This window comes from Ptychodera flava, chromosome 20, assembly GCF_041260155.1.
Source record: "Ptychodera flava strain L36383 chromosome 20, AS_Pfla_20210202, whole genome shotgun sequence".
NCBI lineage: Eukaryota > Metazoa > Hemichordata > Enteropneusta > Ptychoderidae > Ptychodera > Ptychodera flava.
Genome location: NC_091947.1, coordinates 22,123,714 through 22,145,744, shown reverse-complemented (window position 1 = coordinate 22,145,744; position 22,031 = coordinate 22,123,714). Strand labels below are relative to the sequence as shown.

Here is a 22,031-nt window from a genome sequence, read left to right as displayed (position 1 = left end):
CGATACATTAAAACGATTTGAAAAAGATAGAACTTCTTAGGTCACATCCAGAATGGCTGGTCCAAGAGTTAAATCTATATTTTTCTATATTTGTCATTTCAGAAATTACTGTTTTTGTCGACCAGATCATGTCTGTGGTGCTACACGACGCCGTGAAGAATGAATCGATGTTGCCGAACGTGACAGCCTCGTCTGTGGAAGAAAAGAGACAAGTCACTAATACCCTACTAAGTACAATGGACACTCTATCAGGCATGATGTCCGATGCTCTGGAACCCGGGGACGAGGCTGTCATTCAACACTTACCAACTCTCTCGGTTTACTTTGAAGCCACGTCTGCTGACAATTTCGAAAAGACGTCTGCTGCATTCGAGAGTTCATTCGGGGTCAAACTGCCGGCCATGACAGATTTACTGCCCGAACAAAATCTAAACGATTCGATTTTCCTCACTGTAGGTTGGATTAAATTATTACTAAACATTTGTCGTTGATTTTACAAAACAATTATTTTTGCTGTTTGCATTGTTTAAACAAATTCTCAAACAAGATAATGTGACTCCGTATCTTTATTGAATGCATTGCAAAACTATCATTACCAATTCACTCACCATACCTTTGGTATGATAGTACGCAAGGCTGGTAACAATTTTGGGACTGCATTATTCAAGCGGACAATAAGAGCCGCGTGCATGTCATACTTGATAAATTCATGAAATTTGACGCATTTGAATTTGCAAAATACGACCTAAAAGCACTAATTTGGATTAATTTATACCTTCACACTGACGACATGTAACACAACTGAACTTTATGAGCTTAACAACAGTTGTATAACTTAAAATCGACGGGTGCCTTCCACAGTGCGCCAGACGACAATACACAGGACTCTGCTCTGAAGCAAACGGATAATAAGTGATAACAATCACGTGGGTCCAATTGGTCATGACAATCAAATTGTCTCAAATTGTTATTACACCATATCAGTCAGATTCACAGTTAAAAGCATTTTCTCTTGTTTCGGTAGTCCTTTCGCACAAAAGGAAACTTGTTTACGTGGGGAGAAAATTCACACACGGTAGGCTCAGATATAATGACGCTTTACTTTGAAGATTCCGATGGCGATAAGATAGATGGTAAGTAAATCTTCACTGTCTTCAAAGAGTTTGCCGATACGCGTTTTTGCCCGACAGTTGGCCTAACACAAGGATCCAAACGGAAATGTGGTCTGAGGGGTTGTAATTGTTTAAAATTCATGTCTGTCGCTTTTGCAATAATAGTATATTCAGATGAGTTGAAAATGTAAAAAGGCAATAAATTTTGGTGAAACGTGTGTGCAAATTTATAAACCTAACAGTTATGGAAACGTAGAGCTTGCTGATGATATGAACTCACTAACATTTTAACGCTCGCGTCTTTTCAGGAGAATAGTCAATGTTTCTTTTTCGCGTTTTAGTGTAACCATACATGCACCTATGGATCAGACCCACCCGATAAGTCTAGGCTTGTGGATAAGAATGGCGGGAATTCCGTTCACTCGACATTAGCAGTGAAAAGTGCTGAAATGTGACTTCACAAAAGACCAGTGTTTCAAATTACATCTTGAAGATAGCTTTGAAAAATCGTACCCACATAGTTCAACAATGAATTTGATATAACACACCATGGATTACGAAGCTTACTCTAATTTAAATAATCATGATAACTTTATTAAATTGATCTTATTGGACACTCTTATTTGTTAAGTGGATGGCATAACAACTTACATAAGCCTTTCGCTGAACAACCCTCCCATCGAATTCTTGGATGAAGCGACGTTACTGCCGACAATATATGAAGACACGGGACAATCTAGATATTCCTGGAGTCTAGAGGTAATGACAAGAAAAAAGTTTCGAGATTTAATTCTACCTAAGTTATTTTCAATCTAATCATGATTGACGTTAAAATGATGAGGCTGAAAATAATTTGTCTATTTGTATTTCTTTAAAAGTGGACAGTCATCGTTTGCTGGTTTAAAACAAGCACGGAGGTTACCCCAGTGCAATTGCTAATAATGAAACTCTCTCATGTTTATTTTAAATGTTTAAAGCCCCAGTGATGCTAACTTTTGATGATAATTTCACCATTTTTATTTGAATGTGAACCATAATTCCGTGTTCCATTCTCCAAAGAATGTTGATATAGTACACAGAATCGATTTTACTGAAGTTACAGAATCAAAACTATAGTAAAGAGAATGGTAACATTCCTTATATTATCGATCGTATGTCTTTTAAACAATAGTCACTAATCCATTTTTCAAATTAACACTGTTCGCTCTCCTTCCCCAGGCTGTCGACACTTTCATGGCATTTCAAATGAAGCTCAACGTTAGCGATATCAGCTTAAATAACTCTGTTCGTGTCTACATGTCTTACAACAACACCCCTACTTGGAACAGCTTTGACTTCCACGCTAACATCACCGCAACGGAGGGAGTGTTAAACATTTTCATCCCGAACACCGAAGTCGAAGAAGCCGGAAATTACGTCTTTTCTCTTTTCCTCCCAACAGGTATAACCGTTTTTTCTCACTTCCGTAAATAAAAATGTTTTTATCACCCATGGCAGGAGCGAAATGTCGTAGGAAGAGATATCATACACTGAAGTATGCCCAACAACCGTCTTGCAAAACGTTTGTTTACAGGAACCTCTTCACCGTCCAACTCCTGCCACGGGAGATAATTGAAACTTGAACACATTGTCCTGATTTGCAAATCTATGAATATTTCACAACGTAAATGGTAACAGCCTTAGTGTGTCAAACTGTACAAGAGTATATTATTGAACCTAAACTTAAGGAGGGGTCGTGAAAATTTTACATCAAATGGAATCCAACTGTAAGAGAAAGAGGTCTACAGTTTTCAGGTTATGTTTACCACTGACCTATGCGTAAACGTCTTCATTTTAATTCTTAAACAATGTCATGGTACTTTGGCAAGATTCTGTATTGACGGTTTCATTTGTTTCTTTCTGTCAGTGAATATGTTCAATTTAACCATGTCAGTAACCCAACATGGATGCAGATACTGGGATGAAGACAACGAAATCTGGAAAAGAGACGGATGCATGGTAAGTCAATAATGTTGTTGCATCCTCTTCACGCTTAAATTAACCGTGTCATGTTTTTAATGATAAAAAAAACATTTGTCAGGGGAAGAGGCGTTGGTCACCACGGAATTGAAGGGGCTTCAACAACAAAGAAAGGACAGAAAGGAGGGCCCATGTGGCGTCAATATTATTTTTCTGTTGGCATGTAAGTAGTTGCTACATGTCCACGATCTTTCGTAACATCTAACGCCCTCTTGTGGTCTTGTTGTTTGAGATGTATTTTCCTTTTGTTCTATGAATGACGGCCCAAGCTCTGTTAGATAAAAGTTGCTATAGTATGTCTGTTACTGGACTTGTACATGAGTGTTAATGAGTTTCACTGGCTTGAGACGATGGCAGCATTCATTGAGGAAACATACAGCGATGTATCGACTCAATTCACAGCAAAGTGAAGTCAGTGAGGTTTTAGAATATGATAACACTGATGACAGTTGCTTCAATTTTCCTTTTTAGGTTTCTTCAGAGTCAAACACGAACACCACCGTGTGTTTGTGCAATCACTTGACGTCATTTGGAGCAGCTTTTTACGTTGTTCCACCCAATCCAATCGACTTTGATACTGTGTTAGATAAGTTCGCTCACCTGGACAGCAACCCTTCGGTGTTTTCCACGGTCATCGTGATATTTGCATTGTATTTGCTGATCGTTATCTGGGCTAGACGCAAAGACAGACGAGAAAAAGTTGTGGTGAGTCATACAACAATAGTTGTTAACACACGTTGTTGTGAATGTCATTTTTAACACGATTATATTTTGGGATAATTGGATGGTGAAGTAATGCCGATTTAATCTACAAATCTGCTTTTCTTTTTTCATTGCACACTTGTTTTTATGAGTAATTTGATAATTGCAACATTCAGCTATACGGCACCTAACACTTTTGAAAAATTTGAAAAATAGGAAAACCCAATTATCCCAAATAAGTTCCAATCGTGTTTTTTGTTGTTTGTTTTACTCTAAAAGACGTTTTAAAGACAAGTCTTGAAACTGCATACCATTCGTCTTACGATGGCGACATACTTCTGGCTTGTGAACATTTTTTGAACTTAATTTTGTTTTTCTGAATTTTTCACTTACGGTTTGCTCGACAGTGTATTATAGCATTTCATTTTCGAGGTTTATCTACATAGCTTCCAGAGTTGAATTACAATAGGAATGCTGTTGTCGTTGTCGGTGTCATGACAGTAAGACAGATGATTTCATGGTCAGTACAAAGCGGTCTATTGCTGTACGTTTGACCGCTTACTTCATTATATCGTACTTGACTTTGACACTTTACAAAACTGAGATAGCAAATTCCAATTATATTAGCATGATTACCGAAATGAGATTACACAATTTGAATTGAAACACTGCGTCATAATATCGGATCAATAGATAGAGTTTTATCTTTCTGCATGTACCTGTTACACATAGAGTTTTGTCTTTCTGCATTTACCTGTTACACATTTTAGCCCTTATTTGCCAGCGGTATTTCACCACATCCAAACCTGTTAACTTTTCTTGCACCCAGTTTAATGGTTTACCATTACCAAGCAATGGCCCGAATGATAGATATGCCTACGAAGTCAGCATTATGACGGGGCGGGAAAGAGGATCGGGAACGACGTCCGATGTGTACATAAAGTTGTACGGTACCGCCAGCAGAACCAGGGCAACTCGAATACACAGTACTTGTAGCGACTGTCAGGTAGGTGAAGGAGGCATATTTCACTTTAAACATTAATATACTTTCAAATTGAATCCCAGGTCAGTGATGCAATCAAAACAAAAAGCATTGCAGTAAGTTTCGAAAACATTTTAACTAAAGCCAGTGTATCTTTCTGTAGCTTACATTAAAACATTAAAATCAATTAATGTGCAGTTTTTCTCCGATTCTTATCCATCTCCATCAATTCACTGTAAGGGCGCTACAAGTTATGCAAAATGAAATTCTCTCCTCGAACCTCCTTGAAAGTTGATTGTGCCAATAACACAATGGTTAGGTTGTCATGGGTTTCCTCTTATTGCCCCAATACATTTCAGTTGTTTCAACGGGGAAGCATGCACACGTTCTTACTCACTTCACTGTCGTTTCTTGGAGACATCAAGTACCTCCATGTGCGACACGACAACTCCGGACAAGGCAAAAACGCTTCCTGGTTTCTGTCGGAGATCATTATCAAGGACTTGAAGACGCAGAAAAGGTATGGGTGAATCGCACTGGGGAAATGCAAACATTGAGTATTATCCCAGTTTTTCCTTTTAAACGTTGTGTGTTATAATGATAATATTATGATTGCATCGAAAAATCCAAGACAATAATTTTCTCACTATATTGATTATTGATAGTAACAGTTTGTTTGATTTCTTGACGTCGTCGTCGTATTTTTTAGTTCATGCACCATTTCCGGACTTCTTGTGTCAACGTTACTTTTCGGATAGCTGTCTTCCAGCACAACCTTAAAACTACATATATAGGCTTTTGCGACGGAGAACGAAACATTTTAACAGAAAGTTAGAACGAGGCAAAATGAAGTGACGTACATTATTAATTTTTCCTCCTCTATAGATACGATTTCCCGTGTTTCCGTTGGCTTTCAAGAGACCACGGTGACGGTAAAACTCAACGTGTGCTGACACCATGGGATGGCAAGGGGCCGAAGCCAGGCGAGACCTTGATCGGGAAGGCCAAGGGCGACTTGACCGATGAACACCTATGGGTGTCAGTCATCGCAAAGCCTTATGGGACACATTTTACCCGAGTACAGCGTGTATCTTGTTGTCTGATGTTGTTACTGACATCGATGGTTGTAAGCTGTATGTGGTACAGGTCTGACTATGACGACACCAAAATAAAAACCATACGACTCGGTATAAACTTTTTTCAAAAGTTATAGAATTTCGGGTGCTTTAAATCTAGCGCCGGTTTTCATTTCATTGGTGCTCGCTTTACTCAAACAATGTTAACTTTGTCAGAATCTTTCCGCCACAAATTGGAAACAATGAATTCATGACTCGTAATGATGGTAGGTTTACAGCAATAATCTCGTGAATTTTCCGCCTTTATAGAACTCCATTACACGTATATTCTTCAGAAGATCCATAGTGTAGATCTGTCCGAACGCCTTTCTGTCTGGCCATGTATATATGTACACATATTCGCTCCATTTACTTCTTAATTCAGTAATATCTGGATGTTTTCCCGCAGGTCCATTAACTTTCACCTGGCATCAGATATTTGTCGGCATTATGAGTGGCTTACTCGTTGCACCTATCAACTTCTTCGTTGTGGAACTTTTTAGAAGATCAACAAAGCGGCGGAATTCGGGTCGGAGAAGTAACGTAACTATGTGTCAGAAACTGCGGCACCTTTTTAAGAAATCGCCCGATAAAGAACATCAAAGTTACCAAGACGAAGGCATCTACATCAGTTCAACCGTGTCATCGGAGTACAGCGTGCTTGAAACTGCGACTGACAAGTATTACCGCTCCTCACAACGTGAGAGACACGTCATCGAAGTCGGCAGGGTTCGGGAAGACCGATTCGTGAATACACAAGCGAAATGCCAAACCATGGTTGCCAAGGAGAAGAAGGAGAAGACGCCGAGGAAAATGAGTGTGTTCGACAAGGAATTGACCTTACCCTATCCTTTCATTTACGTTGCTTGGTTCCTCGTGTTTTCTGTGTCGATAGTTTCAGCGTTCTTCACCATCTTGTACAGTATGCAATGGGGAAACGACAAGTCCATTGCATTCTTGAAGTCGCTTTCAGTGTCCTTGGTAGAAGATATACTAATTTTACAGCCGGTTAAGGTATTTACTTTTGTAGTTTCTCTTGATCTCAGCGCAATAGATGTAGTCCTATAGAGACAAACATATTATTAATAAAAGAAGTACGATTCTAAATCACAATATTCATTAAATAGTTGTTGGTTTCAAATTTATGTAATTATTATAACTCTAATCGCAGATTTCGGCAAACGCTTACATATTCTGATAAATCATGTTTCCTTCCTTAAAAAAATATAATACAGGTGTCTAATAAGAAACTAAAACTAACGATTCACAGAATCATGACGCTCTCTGCCCATCCAGTGCACTTAACTTCGGCTTATGATATTCCGACTTATCACCATAGAATTCAATGTAGTTAACGTTCATTCGTTCACAATATGTCAGAGGAATATGACACATTAGTGTTCTGAATTTGAATCTGAATCTGAATCTAAATAGTTACTACTGTGCGTCTCAATTGAAAACTACTTTTTGCGCTTTTCCCCCAGGTTATTGGATTTGCGGTAATTTTAGTACTTGTCTCCTCGATAAGAAGAAGAAACTTGAGAGACCTTGAAGAAATGGACGATGTAAAAGCTATGGCCCCGGCTGGCGTGTACTCCAGCGACGACGAAACAACAAGAAGTCTTGAAAACGATCGAGAAGAAATTGAGAAGACAGCAGTAATTGGAGGCGCTGTGAAAGAAATCGTTCTCTATTTTCTGTTTGTGTCCTGCCTGCTCATCATTGTCTACAATGACAGGGACATTAATTCTTACAACATGAGGACGTCCCTTGAAAACTTATATTTCAAAAATGATATTTTCAAAAGGGTAAGTGTTTGGCATTCTTATGATATTCTCCCTAAAAAGAAAGTTTTTCAGTATTCTGTTTCTTTATATCAACTACCGTGTCTGATCCTAATTAGTTTGTCATGCTGAAATTTTGAGTATTATTTTTTGTCAAAACAGCTTGTATGTGTGTAGTGATCATTGTTTAATGTTTACAAATGAATTCTAGTTCGGACTTGAATACAATTTTCAACAATAACAATGCAGATTATGCTCATGTAGGTTGTGTTCATATGCTAAATACTTGGCATTAAATTACAGTTTATGGATTCAATGCAGAAAGTGTAGGAAAACCACGAAACATAAGTCCTGAAAATATAGCCTAAAGAGACAGATTATGGAGCTTTAAGAAAACGTTTCGATCGGCACTGATGAAGGAAAACTTCTTTTCCTTAAAATCCATATTTATTAATGGGCTACTTCTCATTTTAATGGTTTAGATTACCAGAGGGACGACTATATTTTGGGAATGGATTTTTGACTTTCTTTTGCCATCAATATACCCTGCGCATCTCTACAACGGAATGCCACTACCAAACGAGCTGTCTGCTCTAACGGCTGACTTGACTTCGTTTAGGGTTTCGCCACCCCGCCTTCTTCAGTACAGAGTGCGTCCGGGTACGTTTCATTATTTGTAAATTCTATAGTTGTTCGTTTCCCCAAGTTTATTATAGACGCTAGTTTCATGTTACAATCCACCACAATGACAATGCATGTATGTTTGTTAGTTTCGTTGATCAGCCTCATTTATTTCACATTGTTTTTGTCACAGTATTAGACCAACCGCAGACTGTAAATCATAAATGCAATCCACAATGTAATCTTCAGGGGCGTAATGATCTTAAATACTATGAAATAAAACAAACTGTATCTAGGACGCTGACAACGTTCCTTCGATCGCGAGATGATGTACAGCAAAGTGATCCATGTTCATCCAACTTGAATTTGTTAAATGATATTTTATTGCCGGAGAAATCAGTGTAGAAACATGGTATTTTTAATGTTTTAATCGTCATTGAAGGCTAGTGATGTTCAAGTTCTGGTCATTTTTCATCCGACAAAAGCTCATGTTCGTGTTACCTGTCACCGTGACACTGGAGGTTGCTTTCCACAAGTCCTAGCATTTCCATCAGTTACAGGTAACTCAAAAAGTTATCTTTTGGGGCAACTTTTGAACTCAACAAAAGGTTCGGCGCTAGATAATCCGATGATTAGCTTTATCATTTATCAAAACTACTATTCGAGAAAACTCAATGATGACGTACAGAGATCTGCATGCATTGTCAACAACAGATCTCTGCAAATCACCTCCCATTTTCAACGGCTCCGTGGCCTGTAATGTGGAATACTCCGGGAGCTCGGCTGACCGTGGGGTATACGATGTTGGATGGTTGGCGGTCAATACAACTGAACAGATTTCTGAGCTGTCGCCATGGGCATATGCAGGTGATATTCCTTCAGTGCTAACGGGATACGATACGATATTTTCGCAGTATGGAGATGGCGGTTATACTGTACACCTGGGTAAGTGTAAACATAAGATTGAATTTATAGTATCTATCCAGAAGTACCCGTATTTCTTCATAATGCAATCAAATCAATGGATTCGAAAGAAACATATACTTTTCTCAATTTTTACAAAAGGCTATAGATGACTGGTTTGTTATCTTTTAATGTTGCCACGATACCTTTTCATAAATCGTGATGCTCGTTCACTCTTTTGATTTAAATATAATCTCCAAATGAATCCTTTGAAATTAGTCAAGTTATTTCTTTTCAGTCTGTCAAGGTATTTACAAGATATATGTATTCTGTATACTGTAGATATCATGTATTAAACTACTTGATCGCCTGCCTATGATGCTTGCAGACTATTTTGCTCAGGCTTTGGATCACAGACAATGTTTTAAAAAGCTTTATTTATTGTTTTTTTAATGGTTGAAATATTAATGCTAAAAGTGAACCATTTCATTAAAGTCTGAATAAGAAAATCATGCTCGCTGAACCCTTGCAACTGGCAGGGCAATACCTGATAAACAACCCTATGTTCAGTTATTCAGGATCAGCCAAAAAGACTACTTCAAGAAATTTGCAACCAAAGGTGTTTTCAGTGTTTTTAACAGTAAATATAGAATTTCATAGAATTTTTGACATAATTATTTTGATAGGGAAGAGAAACGCGTTTCGCAACTGTGCTCCCATCACGGTTTGAAAAGCTTCCCCTCTTACCCTCAATTTTGCCCTCTTCCGTTCGCGCTGTCAAAACTCCCAAGAGCTCCTCTTCCAACCACATGAACTCTTAAATGCTCTACAGCAAAATTCCTATCGAGCCTCAGAGCACCACATGATTTTGTCCATCCCACTTATTAAAGTGTTTAAAATAAAATTTTCCCGTCTCTGACTTTAAAGAAGTGCCCTCTTCCCCGCCCTCGGATAGAACAAAATTCCTACCATGAAACCCATGGCAAATACAATACATTGCTTTTCTATGACAGGTGAAGCCTTCGGCGATTCTGTTAGTGCTATACAATCTCTCTGGACGCACCTGTGGTTGGATAGGTCCACCAGGGCAATTGTCATCGATTGGCTTGTTTACTGTGCCAATCTGAATCTCTATGGGTACGTACCGTGCTTTTCCTTCTGGTTCTTGTCTATCTTTTCCAGATAAGGTAGACTACACCTCGGAGACAGTTCCTCAATTTCCGGCATTCAGTGAACGTGTGCACACTTTTCTAGTCTAATGCTTGCGTGTGTAGTGATGTCTTCACTTTAGCCTCTGGTTTGTTTCCACTTAAGTCGAAAATTTAATTTTCGCAGTGGAGAACTGAATAGTTTGCCAAATGTTTCAAAAGTATCAAGCATTTGTGCAAGAAACGATTATTCTTTCAAATATAATTTTAAAAAATGCATACGAATAGCAAACAGGAAATGGTAGTATTTGGTCCAACATTGTATGTTGCACATTGTGAATCTATTAAAAAGAGATTAAAAAAGCCCTGAAAAACATAACCTTTAAGACAAACTAATACACAAACTAAATATGAACCGAAGTGTAAAAAAATATGTTTATCTGGTTTGAATTTGAGGGGAAAAATAGGGAAAATCAAATTGAAAAATTAATCTTATTGATGGTGCAAGATAAGAGCTGATCTTATCTTTAAGAAAGACCACAATTATAGAATAAAAATAACGGAAACCACTCAATGTGCAAAACAATTTACTGCTGTTTGTAGATTGTCTTTGATAAGTGATTTGTAAAGCTCCAATAAGAAATTTATGGTAACGAAGAACAGGTTTCGTTAGTTTTAGGGTAGTTTTTATTTTTATTTTTGCATATTAATGATATAGCTCGATGCCAAGAGGAATAACACCAAATGTACCTTTGTCCATTCTCATATAAAGCCAAGTTTCACTCTTTTTACTATAACCCCATGAACACATCGGGATTTAATTTGCAGAAGTCAAGGATCATTGCTCTACGCCACAAACTGAAAAGAATATACAAGAAACTAATATTTTTCACACATCACAAAAGAACAACGATATGTCAGTAACTTTTCGCTATGAATGTCTTTTATTTTAGGCTTATTGTCGTGCCGTTCGAATTTCCAACCACGGGTGGAATTTGGGTGAAGCCTAGGGTAGAAATATTTCGTTTTGATGATTATGTTGGAAGCTACTGGATATTCCTCGCCACTTTACAACTTGTTTTCCTCGGTTTCCTGGTCTATTATATTATTAAAAAGGTCAAGATGATTTATCGAGAAAGATTGAAACATTTCTCTTCATTTTGGAACTGGATCGAGGTAAGTCTTCCATTCCCGTTTGAGCCTCTAAATAGATAAAGTAACAACATTGTACAATTGTGTATATGTACTATGTATACATATATCAAATTTCAATCAAACCCACCACCACAAATACTTTGACTCAACATGATACGTACATGTTAGCGCTTGATGCACATTTCAGACAATAAAATCTACCAATTTGACCAGACACACACACACACACACACACACAGATAGATAGATAGATAGATAGATAGATAGATAGATAGATAGCTACATACGTACATACATACACACACACACACACATACATACATACATACATACATACATACATACATACATACATACATACATACATACATACATACATACATACATACGTATAAAGAATATGCTAATATTTTTCATTTATCTGTTTTTGCTTGTTCTATATCGAAGACGATCAAAATTTCCCTGTGCTTGTCTGGTGTTGGAATTTACACGTATCGATTTTTCAAGATGAGAAGTGTCAGTGACGAGGTGACCAAGTTAGGTATGAAATTCCGTGTCTTCTTGTGTGAAGTGGTTCGTAAATGAGGTAAAAATGAAGTGTTGCAAATGTCGCCAGCTTCCACACTTATATAGATTATTTGAGTAAATTGATTTATTGTTTATTGTTAAAACCAATCAATCGCTAAAACGTAAACATGGCAAACCTAAGGATAATTTACACATGATACGCGAAAGAGGCGTTTGAGCATATCTTGTACAGTGAGGGATAAAGAGGGTAAGGTATAATGCTTAGACACAATTTTACGAAAGTTATTAACTCGTGCAAATCTCCCCCCCCCCTCTCTCTCTCTCTCTCTCTCTCTCTGAGGTCTTTGACATATCATGGTCGATTATACATTGACAAAGCATCGAGTTACTCTAACCTATGCAAGCGATGGAATCTTTGTATATATCAGAACAGGTATACATTGTCGATGCTGATAAATCTGTTATAAAACAAACGCGCTGTGTTTGTTTCAAAATGTGGCCAACAAAAGAATTTTTTTTTCAAATTTCGAGAACACCGAAAGAAACAATTTAATGGTACGTCCCAACCGTGCAAATGAGAGTGTAGAGCGTCCTGAGGATATGTTCTGTCTGTCTGTCTGTCTGTCTGTCTGAAGACTGATATTATTACAAGACTCGATGCTGTGCCTTTTAGTACATGTAACCTCCATTAGTTTGATACAGTTGGCTGTTGCATTTTCTATTGACTTTCAGGTTCTGTAAACATGGTCCAGTTATCTCACCTTCTTGACATCAACCAATCATATCGGAGGGTAGTCGGCTTAGCAGTATTCATAGCTATGATACAGTTCCTTGACTTGTTCAAATTCCATCACAGGATGTCCATGCTCACCGCCACCATTCTCCGCAGCGCTACTAATCTCGTCCACTTTGCGATCTTCTTCGCCATTACCCTGTTTGCACACGCAGCTTTGATCTACGCTAGCATTGGTCTGACGTCACTTATCTGCTCCGACATTTTGGAACTCCTTTACAAATTACTGACGCTGTGGCTCGATAACAAGAACTATGCGGATTTTGTGCTTACTGACCACCCGGTGCTTGGGGCGCTGTTCTTCTTCTCCTTCTTCATCAGCATGTACACTTTAGCCATCAATGTTTTCGTGTCTGTCATAATAACTTCATTCACTGAAGCAGAGGAAAGTATGCCCGAAAAGACGAGTGAATATGCCCTTTTACAGTTAACATGGTCTTATGTTAAACGTCTTTTAGGATTCGGTTCAGGTAAGTCAGGTTTTCACGACAACAACCTTCATTAAGTGATGTCTTCACTGCAAGTTTGTTGCAAGTATGTATGTATGTATGTATGTATGTATGTATGTATGTATGTATGTATGTATGTATTCGTCGATTTCTCATCAGGCTCATCATACTGTATCAGGGTACGTAATGTCCATATGTACGAGTTATATTTTTGAAATATTTCATGTCTTTGGAGAAATAATTTGATTTGTTGTTAACATGAAATAGTATTGTTTTGTGAAGGTGTCTCCGTAATTCCGGTCACGATTGATTTGTTGCCGTCGTTATTCTGCTAGATCATTCCGTCATCTGATAAACGGTATGTTGATGGTTTGTCAATTTGCAGATACCGAAGACGTAGCCACCGACAGAAGAGGGAAAGATCAAAACGTTGACAGTGACATGGTGTACTGTGATCATCTTGAAGATATTGATATTAAGTTAGATCGAATACTAGAATTGGCCAAAAGTTTATAGATCTTAAAGAAACCACCATATTATATATATATATATATATATATATATATATATATATATATATATATATATATATATATATGTATATAACAGCCTACAGTGCACATTTTGTTCTACCTGTGCGCTTCGAATGTTGACTATGTCATTATTTTCAAGTCGATGTTTTAAATTGTTTTGCGGCTAAGCTACACTTTGCTTAGATATATGTTAAGGAATCTATATATGTTAGCAAATATCCTACAAATGGAAATGAAAGCGATTTTCTAATGTAATAATTTATTATATATTTTCGTTTCTGAGGATGTGATTAAAACATATGTACACGAATTTGGTCACGTGTGTGAACAAGATTGTGATCGATTTTAACTTGATTTAACTTTAATGCATTGTACGTTCATGAGTACTTTTTAACATTGTACAGCATTTACAGCGTAACTGCTCCAGGAGTGGTTTTGCGTTTATGGTTTGTGTTGATGGTTTGTGTTGATGGTAATTACAAAAATTGGCAACTGTATTCCAAACAATCTGACAAGTACATTTTACGGTAGAATGCGTCTCGGGGACAGATACATGTATTCAGACTTTCAAACTTTTACAATTCTTTTCTGATCTACCATTTGTGGGTGTTCATTTTAAAGCCCTTATAGTGTCAGAAAAAATTCACTGTGCGAGTTTTCGAAATTTTATTTTTCTCTATAGAGTTAACACAGGGATGGCGGTCATTTTTTATTTCAAGTATCGGTATGAATCTTGGGTCAAATTTGCACGTTGACCCCCGATTTTTATTGTTGATTTGAAAGTGAGTAGTTGGAAGGTTCACCGAGGGAAAGTTTCAGCAAAAGTTTGTCTTTCACGGAGGGCGCTCTGTTCTGCAATCCACGGAAGCAGGTTTTCGAAACGCTCTAAAAACATCGTATTTTTCTTGCGAAATCAGTGGTGTTTTGCATCTAAGTTTCAGTCATCTGTTACTGAAACTGTTTGTGAGCAGTGTTCAGGTAACAAAGTGAACATTTTGTTCGTGTAAGAAGGATTTTTGTTAGTTTTGGTACCGAACAAGCCAGTATGGCCACGGCGAGTCAAGACAAAGCACTGTACGCACAGGTGGTTGCCAACAACCGGAATGCTACAGCCAGCCAAGATAGCGCTCAAGTTCTACCGCTCTTTCTCAAACAGTCAGACGTGGAACAAGGAGATAGCAGCCACTGGCTAAGAGGTGAGGAGGTTTTTATAAGCAATAGCATAAGTCGTTACAATCGATAGTCTTGAAGGATTACAACGAGTAAGGGGATTGTGGCGAATTTATCTAAGTGATGAAGCTGACAGAACAATTTTACTTCAGCACGGACTAGCATTACGGGGTAAGTCTGTTCCACTATGGGGACGAAACCCCTTTAGAAGAGAACTGCATGAAAACTGGCTCAGAGTAACCATAAAGGACTTTCCTCTATCGCTTGATGATAGTGCGATTATGACCACTCTTAACAACATGGGCCTGCAGCTAAAAACAGACATAACTCGTCTAAAGTGGAGGTTCGGAGGCAAGCTGACCAACATCTTCAATGGAGATCGGTCTGTGTATATTGAACAGCCGAAAGCACCGTTACCAGACTTCATTAAAATCGGAACATTTTCGGCTAAGATCATTTGCAAACAACCCATGGCAAATTTCCAACAACGCTGTGGTAAATGTCTTGAGGAAGGACATTCAAGTTCCGTTTGTGCAAAGCCGGTAAAGTGCAGGAAATGTTCAGGAGATGGACACATGGCAAGAGACTGTAAAACAACCAGAAAAGACACGGTCAACGATCCTCCATCAAAACAACGTGAAGTACCGATACAAAGAGAAAGTACTCCAAAGACTGCAACTGTCATTCAGAAGGGTAAAGCGACCACCACATCCGACGGAAAAGAACAAAGTTCTATTATAATTGCTTTTTTACGGGAAAGTAAAGGGAACCAGTCGAAAACAGCTGTAACGTCAGAGAGTCTACAAGATGATAAAAACGTGACAGATGTGGACGATGAAAATGTAACTGACGTTAGCGGTGACGATGAAAGATATAATGCGTCTCCAGAGGAGGTAATGGTCATTACCGTAAATATGAACCGAATCTCGACACACAGACAGAAACCGGCGGAACGCACAAGTCATGTCACGGTTTTTGTGGAGGGACCGTGGTCATGTACAGTGGCTGCGTGCACGATTTTGTGGAGGGACCGTGCTGCGTATCATACCATCGTCAAAGATTCGCATAATTCAACATTTATTCGACCAGTCTTCAAGGCGACAGCTAGCAGCTTATGCAGTGAACTGTGCGTGATGTAACAATGCAGTCGATCGTCGCTCAGACCTGCTTATCCATGTCATGGATAATGGTGTGCAGTTGCAGAAAAAACAGCCGGCTTTAGACTCAAGCACCTTACACAACATGTATTTTTGACCACAGTCGAATCGATACTTTAACCAGCGTGTATGTATGACCGACACACTTGTTCATCTCAGGAATTTGACCACTTCGGTTCACTGTTGCGGCCGGCCAGGAATGTATTGTAGTGGAGGTATCTCACTCACACACTCTTCCATGCCTTTATACAAAGGTATGTAAAGTTTGTAATCTTTATCCAAACACCCTTTTTATAGTTCCGTGGTTCAAATCAAACAAACATTGACCAGTAAAGCTCAATCTTCAAATAGCAAGGGAGGAGTCCTTGGGCGAGGGGGGGGGGTTGTTACTTTGAAATGTATTTTGCCAAGGGACACTGTAAATTTTAGGCATGTCCATTTGATCAACAGACATTCAACTGTAAACATTTCCATGTCCATTCCTTCAGCATCGCCCTCCAGGTCTTTTATACTCCATGGTGTAATTATACAGATATACATGGTATAATATTCCAAATTACCAAGGTACATTTTCTTTTAACATTGCACCTCTGTTTCTACAGTACGTGCATGTGCGTTCCTCAGGCCCACTTCCCCCAGTGCCAATATCTTGTATTTAAATAAATATATTAGGATTTCACTGAAATTTTTCAGCTCACAGAGTCAGAGTCATTCATTGTGGCACCAGAATTTTGCCAGCATTGAAGGTCGTCTAGCCTTGTGTTAGGGAAACCTATAAGTACATATAAGTTTACTAAGTTCAGTGGTTTTTCAGAGACGTGCACAAAAATTTGTATCTTTTAAACCTCAAATTTAATTAGGCCATGTTGATGCAAACTGTCAATGTAAAAGTAGTGTACAGTTTGCAATTTCCTGAGAAAACTGACGAGAACTTGGCCATTTAAACAAATCCAATCATTTGATAACTAACACTACTCTTACATGTTCCTACATACCACAAGTTTGTGAAACTAATTGCATTCTGGATAATTGCCTGTATTTTCACCAAAAGTACCACATTATCTTTCGCAATATACGAATTTTATATTTTGTTAATTCATTTAACACTAACAAAATAGCTTCCCATTAATTATATTGAAATGAATAGAGAGAAATGAATTAAATGTGAACTGACAAATATAAAGAGACTTAAATAGTACATGTACAGTTGTGTACCAATCAAACATACATTTGATGCTGAACACTTGAAATAAGTAGGTCTTTCATACTCTTGTATTTTAATTGCAAAGGTAATTCTGGAGTTTTAAATGAAAGAGTAAGTGAAAACTACACTGTACAGGTACATGTGACAGCCAGCTATAATACTGTACTGAAATGCCAGTGTAACTTGCTTTAAGACAAACAACTCATCACACCTTCACTAAACTGCTGAATCTACTTTCCCTTGGACCCCTCACCAAAAACAAAAAAATAGAAGCATAGTCACATAGGGGTCATGATATTCTTCTATGAAATGGTCGTGAATGTGAAGACAGCCAGAATTGAGCTGACAATGTTCTGGTGTAAAGTACTGAAAATGAGAGTAATTATACACATGGTACATAGTGAATTTAAATATTTTTGTTTTTTCTTTCAATTACATGTCAATACATATTTTGTATGCTACTTGGTTTGTATGGTTCAACTAATATGTGTGTTTTATTCTTTGATTGTAGATCATTGCCATGAGAAGGACACCAACAACACAATAGAGGCTGAAGAATTACACGGGCACATGAACAGTACTTCATTGTGTGTAGAGTTGATAGAGGAGATTGATGACGGAAACAAAACGGATGGGACCCAGAATACTTGCCAAGACTTCAAGACCATATTGAGGAGTAAGTAGTCAAACCTTGACTGAAAAGCTACATCATATGTCAAAGAAAATCAAGGGACCATACAGTTTAGGTAGATTCTACAAATACTCAAAAATGTTTGAAGCTTTCAACTTCATTGATTTAAGAACATTGTCACAGAGTTTTCCTTTTCGTTCCTCCAATTTGGTTTTAGAATGAATACATGTAGCGAACAAAATTCAAATTGACATCTTTTGATACATGTACAGTAAGATTGAAGTCATGGTCAAAGATACGAGAAATTCCCCAGACAAAATACTGGTTCAGTTGCTTTGAATATTGTAACAAGGCCTCTAAGGGGTGTCTTTAGCTCATACTTGTATACATGTAGTGAAATACATGTAGCTTTTTTATGTGATGTGTATTTTGCATCATTATAAAAGAATGCACATGTACCGTAGCAGTTATACAGGAATTTGTTTGGCAATATTAATTACGTACAGTTTCAGACTTCAATTCAGTCTAGTTTTTGTGGATTTTTAGCTTGTCAAGATCTGTTGTTACACATTTAGAAACTGATTTCATTCAAATGGCAGAGTACTAATGTGCAATATTTTGTTCACAATCTGATTAATTGCTGGTGGCTGAGATAGGACCCATACATGTACATGTACAACTCACATATATGATTGAATTATTTTTTATTTCAACTCTGTAAACCAAAATAAAAGATGAAATCATGTTTACTTTGATACATGTATGCTTACTGTCAAAAGGGAGCATTGATATACTTTTATAAAAAAATGAAATTTAAAATAGAAAAGGCCATTGCTTTGAATCTTCAACATTTTGCAAATGGGCCATGATAAACATGCAGAAATTATTCAATTCTGAAAATTGATATTACTTTAACTCTTTTCCTGCCAAGTCCATATTTCACCACCAGGTCAAGATGGTTAAAATTAATGAAACACAACATATTCCATATGGTGTATTTTAACATAATACTGTACATGTAAAGGCGGTTGAAGACATAAATTCTATAAACTTGATTTTTTTTTACCAACATACCATACCAAGTGTGTGAAAATACGTCATGTTTTGGCTCAATACCACTTTTTACTGACTTGGCTGATGGGGAAGTGATACTGTCTGGCAGGAAAAGGGTTAACTTAACACTTTTTTACATCAATCCTTAAGCAGCCACAATATTTCAACAGATCATTTGCTGTATTTGCTTCGTTAGATGGCTATTGTTTTTCTCAGGCTAGAACTGAAGGAGCCAAGTGTAGTTGGATGTTTTTAATTGTTGTAACATGGCAAGGATATTGTGACAGTAGATTGGAGACAATGTGTTCTCTCTTGTAGACAGCAATTTAAGTATTAAATGCTTGAAGAATAATTTAATCTAACACTTTCTCAATACAGTTAGGGGTCAAAAATAGCTATCTGTGCTGACCTTAATTCAACATTAGTAGTACTGAAGCAACAATTTGGACAACAATGCAACTCTAACAATCACATCCTTTTTCACCTCAGTGACTTCTTAGGTTTCAGTGGCAGCTACAAAGTCACATAAAATGTTTTAGCACACAACATGTATTTCCATACATGTACTGTAGGGACTAATAAACAAAATTGGAAATTAAATTGTTTATGGAGACTCCACACAGGGCACTCTGCAGTGCATTTAGTTGTCATTCACAACTGTACATTTTCCTCATCTTTTAAAACCCTTTGAAGTTTTTATCAGTTTAACAAGAGGGGTGTATGTGTTCAAAGACTTGTCCATCAAATTTCCTTCCAAAATTATTATAATTTTTTACAATCAACATCCATAAGTTACCGTAGTATTTTTTATTTAAGCGTGATGCTACATATACATGTATCTGTATGTAATGATTAAGCCCCTTCATATCAATCAACATGATTACATTTTATTCTGTATCAGATGCGTTTTTACATGATTAGGTTTTCATTTTTCTCTGACACTTCTGTGTAGGGCTATATAGGCTAGCTGCAAGGTCACTTGTAGTATGATGTAAAACTCTGTCTTTCAATTTTAAAATAGTATATGAAATTCGATGAAATTCGTTTCTTCGCTTCGATAAAGTGTGTATGTGCGATGTATGATAGTGAGCATGCGTGCGTAAGTGCTTCACAAACTCTACAACATGTTGAGCTGTCTCAGTCAGAAAAATGTAAAAACTTAGCCGGCTATTGAATCACTCTTTTTTGAGAGTGGAGATTTAGCCGAGTGGTTCTGTCTGTGGCCTCTCAGCTAGGCGACTGATGCCGTATGTTGTGGGTTCGAATCCGATTGAAAACTAGCCGTATAGTACATGTAGGTCTCCATTGCTACACTTTACTTTGTGGCCACCCAGTGTAAGGTTCATCATCATGTATCAGGACCATCAACTTACAATGATAATTCAAAGACACTAAAAATTTGCATTCATTTGCTAAGTACTATGTATATGGTATATCAACTGCTTTTTACCAGTCAATTACATTGCAGTAGCATGTATATACAATGTATTATCTGTTGAGAATTTGTTAAAAGCATTACTACTAGATATTGCTAAATTGTTGTAACGTTGCAAAAATAATGAATTGCTAATTGTAAGGTGGAAGGGTTGAACTTTAAACTCAAGGCTGCATTCACAAACACCTCTGGAGGTGAAGGGCAGGAGATTTCAGGGGAGACTTAAAAAAATTTAAAACATGCCAGGGGGATCATAAAAAAATTGACATTGCAAAGGGTGGGAGACTTGAAAATTTATTGAATATCAAATTCCTTTCAAAATACCTTCTGGCATTTCCAGCCATTTCCATTTGCGGCGTGACATAGTTATATGTACTTATGAGTGCATGAAATTTCATGTACTCATAAGCACATATACATTGTAGCTACAATCTTCTAATCAAGTATAATTATGTCAATTATTCAGGTCCATATATGCACCAATATTGCAGTTTTAAATTAGGAAAAAAATTATTCACAGTTTTGTCATAGACTCCAATGTATAGGGATCAACATTTCTTGTACACATGCACTTTTTGCCTGCCAATTCAAGCAAAGTACATTGAAATGAATTATCACACACATATAAATGTAAAGATATAGCTTGTTTTTATGGGAACAAATTGTAATAATTTGCCCAATAGCCTCGCATGCATTATGATTTGATATTTTCAGACAAAGCATTATATTGGCCACATTTTGCCTTCCTTTGGAAGTGACTAAAAATTATAGCAAGTCAGAAGGGAGGGGAGGGGCTTGAACACATTGTAATTTTAATTAAAAATTTGTTAGCGGGTATTTGAAAAAATCTTAGAACTCCTCCCTCCAGAGCTGTTTGTCAATGCAGCCTAATGGTTCAGTGTAGAAAAGCATTCAATCGGTAGTCTAGTGTTTACAGTAAGTATGGCAAATTATAACTGTAATTTTAAGATATATTTTGTTTGAATATATTTGTACCTGATGTAACACAAACATTGACTTTTCTTTCAAATCAGATGCTTTCTAAACATAATATAAAATGTATATGCGAATATTTTTTGTAATGTATATTACTACTATATGTACTCATGGAAATGTAAAATTCCTTATATATGTCAATAAATGGTTATGAATTGTAATTGAATGTAATTAATGCCTGTCACTTTCATTTTTTTCCACAAAGAATTTCACTATCACCTTTATCTTTGCACACGTTCTATATTTACACATGTTTTCCTCTAGTGATGGTGATTCAATTAAGGAAATGTCTAAACAGTCATAACTGAGTATGGCCATTGGCATTAGAACAGACCAGTTCACCATGTGAAGTATCGTCAACAATTGTTCAGATTTGGAACTGAGTAGAATAAGTAGTGTTTAATCAGATTAGTTGACTTTGAAGCATTGTCAACTATGGTCGAGATTTTGAACAGAGTATAATTGTTGCAATTTTTCGACAATGGTTGACAAACTGAATCACCTTACTCTGAAATTGAAATTTTTTAGCATATAAGGCAAG

The 22,031-nt window shown here is 37.2% G+C and overlaps 1 protein-coding gene across 2 annotated transcripts in view; it reads left to right on the top strand.

Moving 5' to 3' along the window:
* LOC139120316 (polycystin-1-like protein 2) overlaps nucleotides 1-21,645 on the top strand; it is a 53,118-nt gene extending 31,473 nt beyond the window's left edge. For both annotated transcript variants that reach the window (XM_070684645.1, XM_070684644.1), the window contains exons 12-30: nucleotides 103-452; nucleotides 1,025-1,133; nucleotides 1,744-1,871; nucleotides 2,331-2,553; nucleotides 3,019-3,110; nucleotides 3,603-3,836; nucleotides 4,663-4,839; nucleotides 5,175-5,335; nucleotides 5,701-6,002; nucleotides 6,340-6,944; nucleotides 7,415-7,738; nucleotides 8,197-8,374; nucleotides 9,050-9,280; nucleotides 10,252-10,375; nucleotides 11,340-11,562; nucleotides 11,989-12,082; nucleotides 12,802-13,332; nucleotides 13,697-16,425; nucleotides 17,887-21,645. In XM_070684645.1, coding sequence (XP_070540746.1) covers nucleotides 103-452; nucleotides 1,025-1,133; nucleotides 1,744-1,871; nucleotides 2,331-2,553; nucleotides 3,019-3,110; nucleotides 3,603-3,836; nucleotides 4,663-4,839; nucleotides 5,175-5,335; nucleotides 5,701-6,002; nucleotides 6,340-6,944; nucleotides 7,415-7,738; nucleotides 8,197-8,374; nucleotides 9,050-9,280; nucleotides 10,252-10,375; nucleotides 11,340-11,562; nucleotides 11,989-12,082; nucleotides 12,802-13,332; nucleotides 13,697-13,827 — 4,217 coding nt within the window. In that variant the 3' untranslated portion in view covers nucleotides 13,828-16,425; nucleotides 17,887-21,645. The remainder of the gene's footprint in view (nucleotides 1-102; nucleotides 453-1,024; nucleotides 1,134-1,743; nucleotides 1,872-2,330; nucleotides 2,554-3,018; nucleotides 3,111-3,602; nucleotides 3,837-4,662; nucleotides 4,840-5,174; nucleotides 5,336-5,700; nucleotides 6,003-6,339; nucleotides 6,945-7,414; nucleotides 7,739-8,196; nucleotides 8,375-9,049; nucleotides 9,281-10,251; nucleotides 10,376-11,339; nucleotides 11,563-11,988; nucleotides 12,083-12,801; nucleotides 13,333-13,696; nucleotides 16,426-17,886) is intronic.
* Nucleotides 21,646-22,031: the final 386 nt, after the last annotated feature.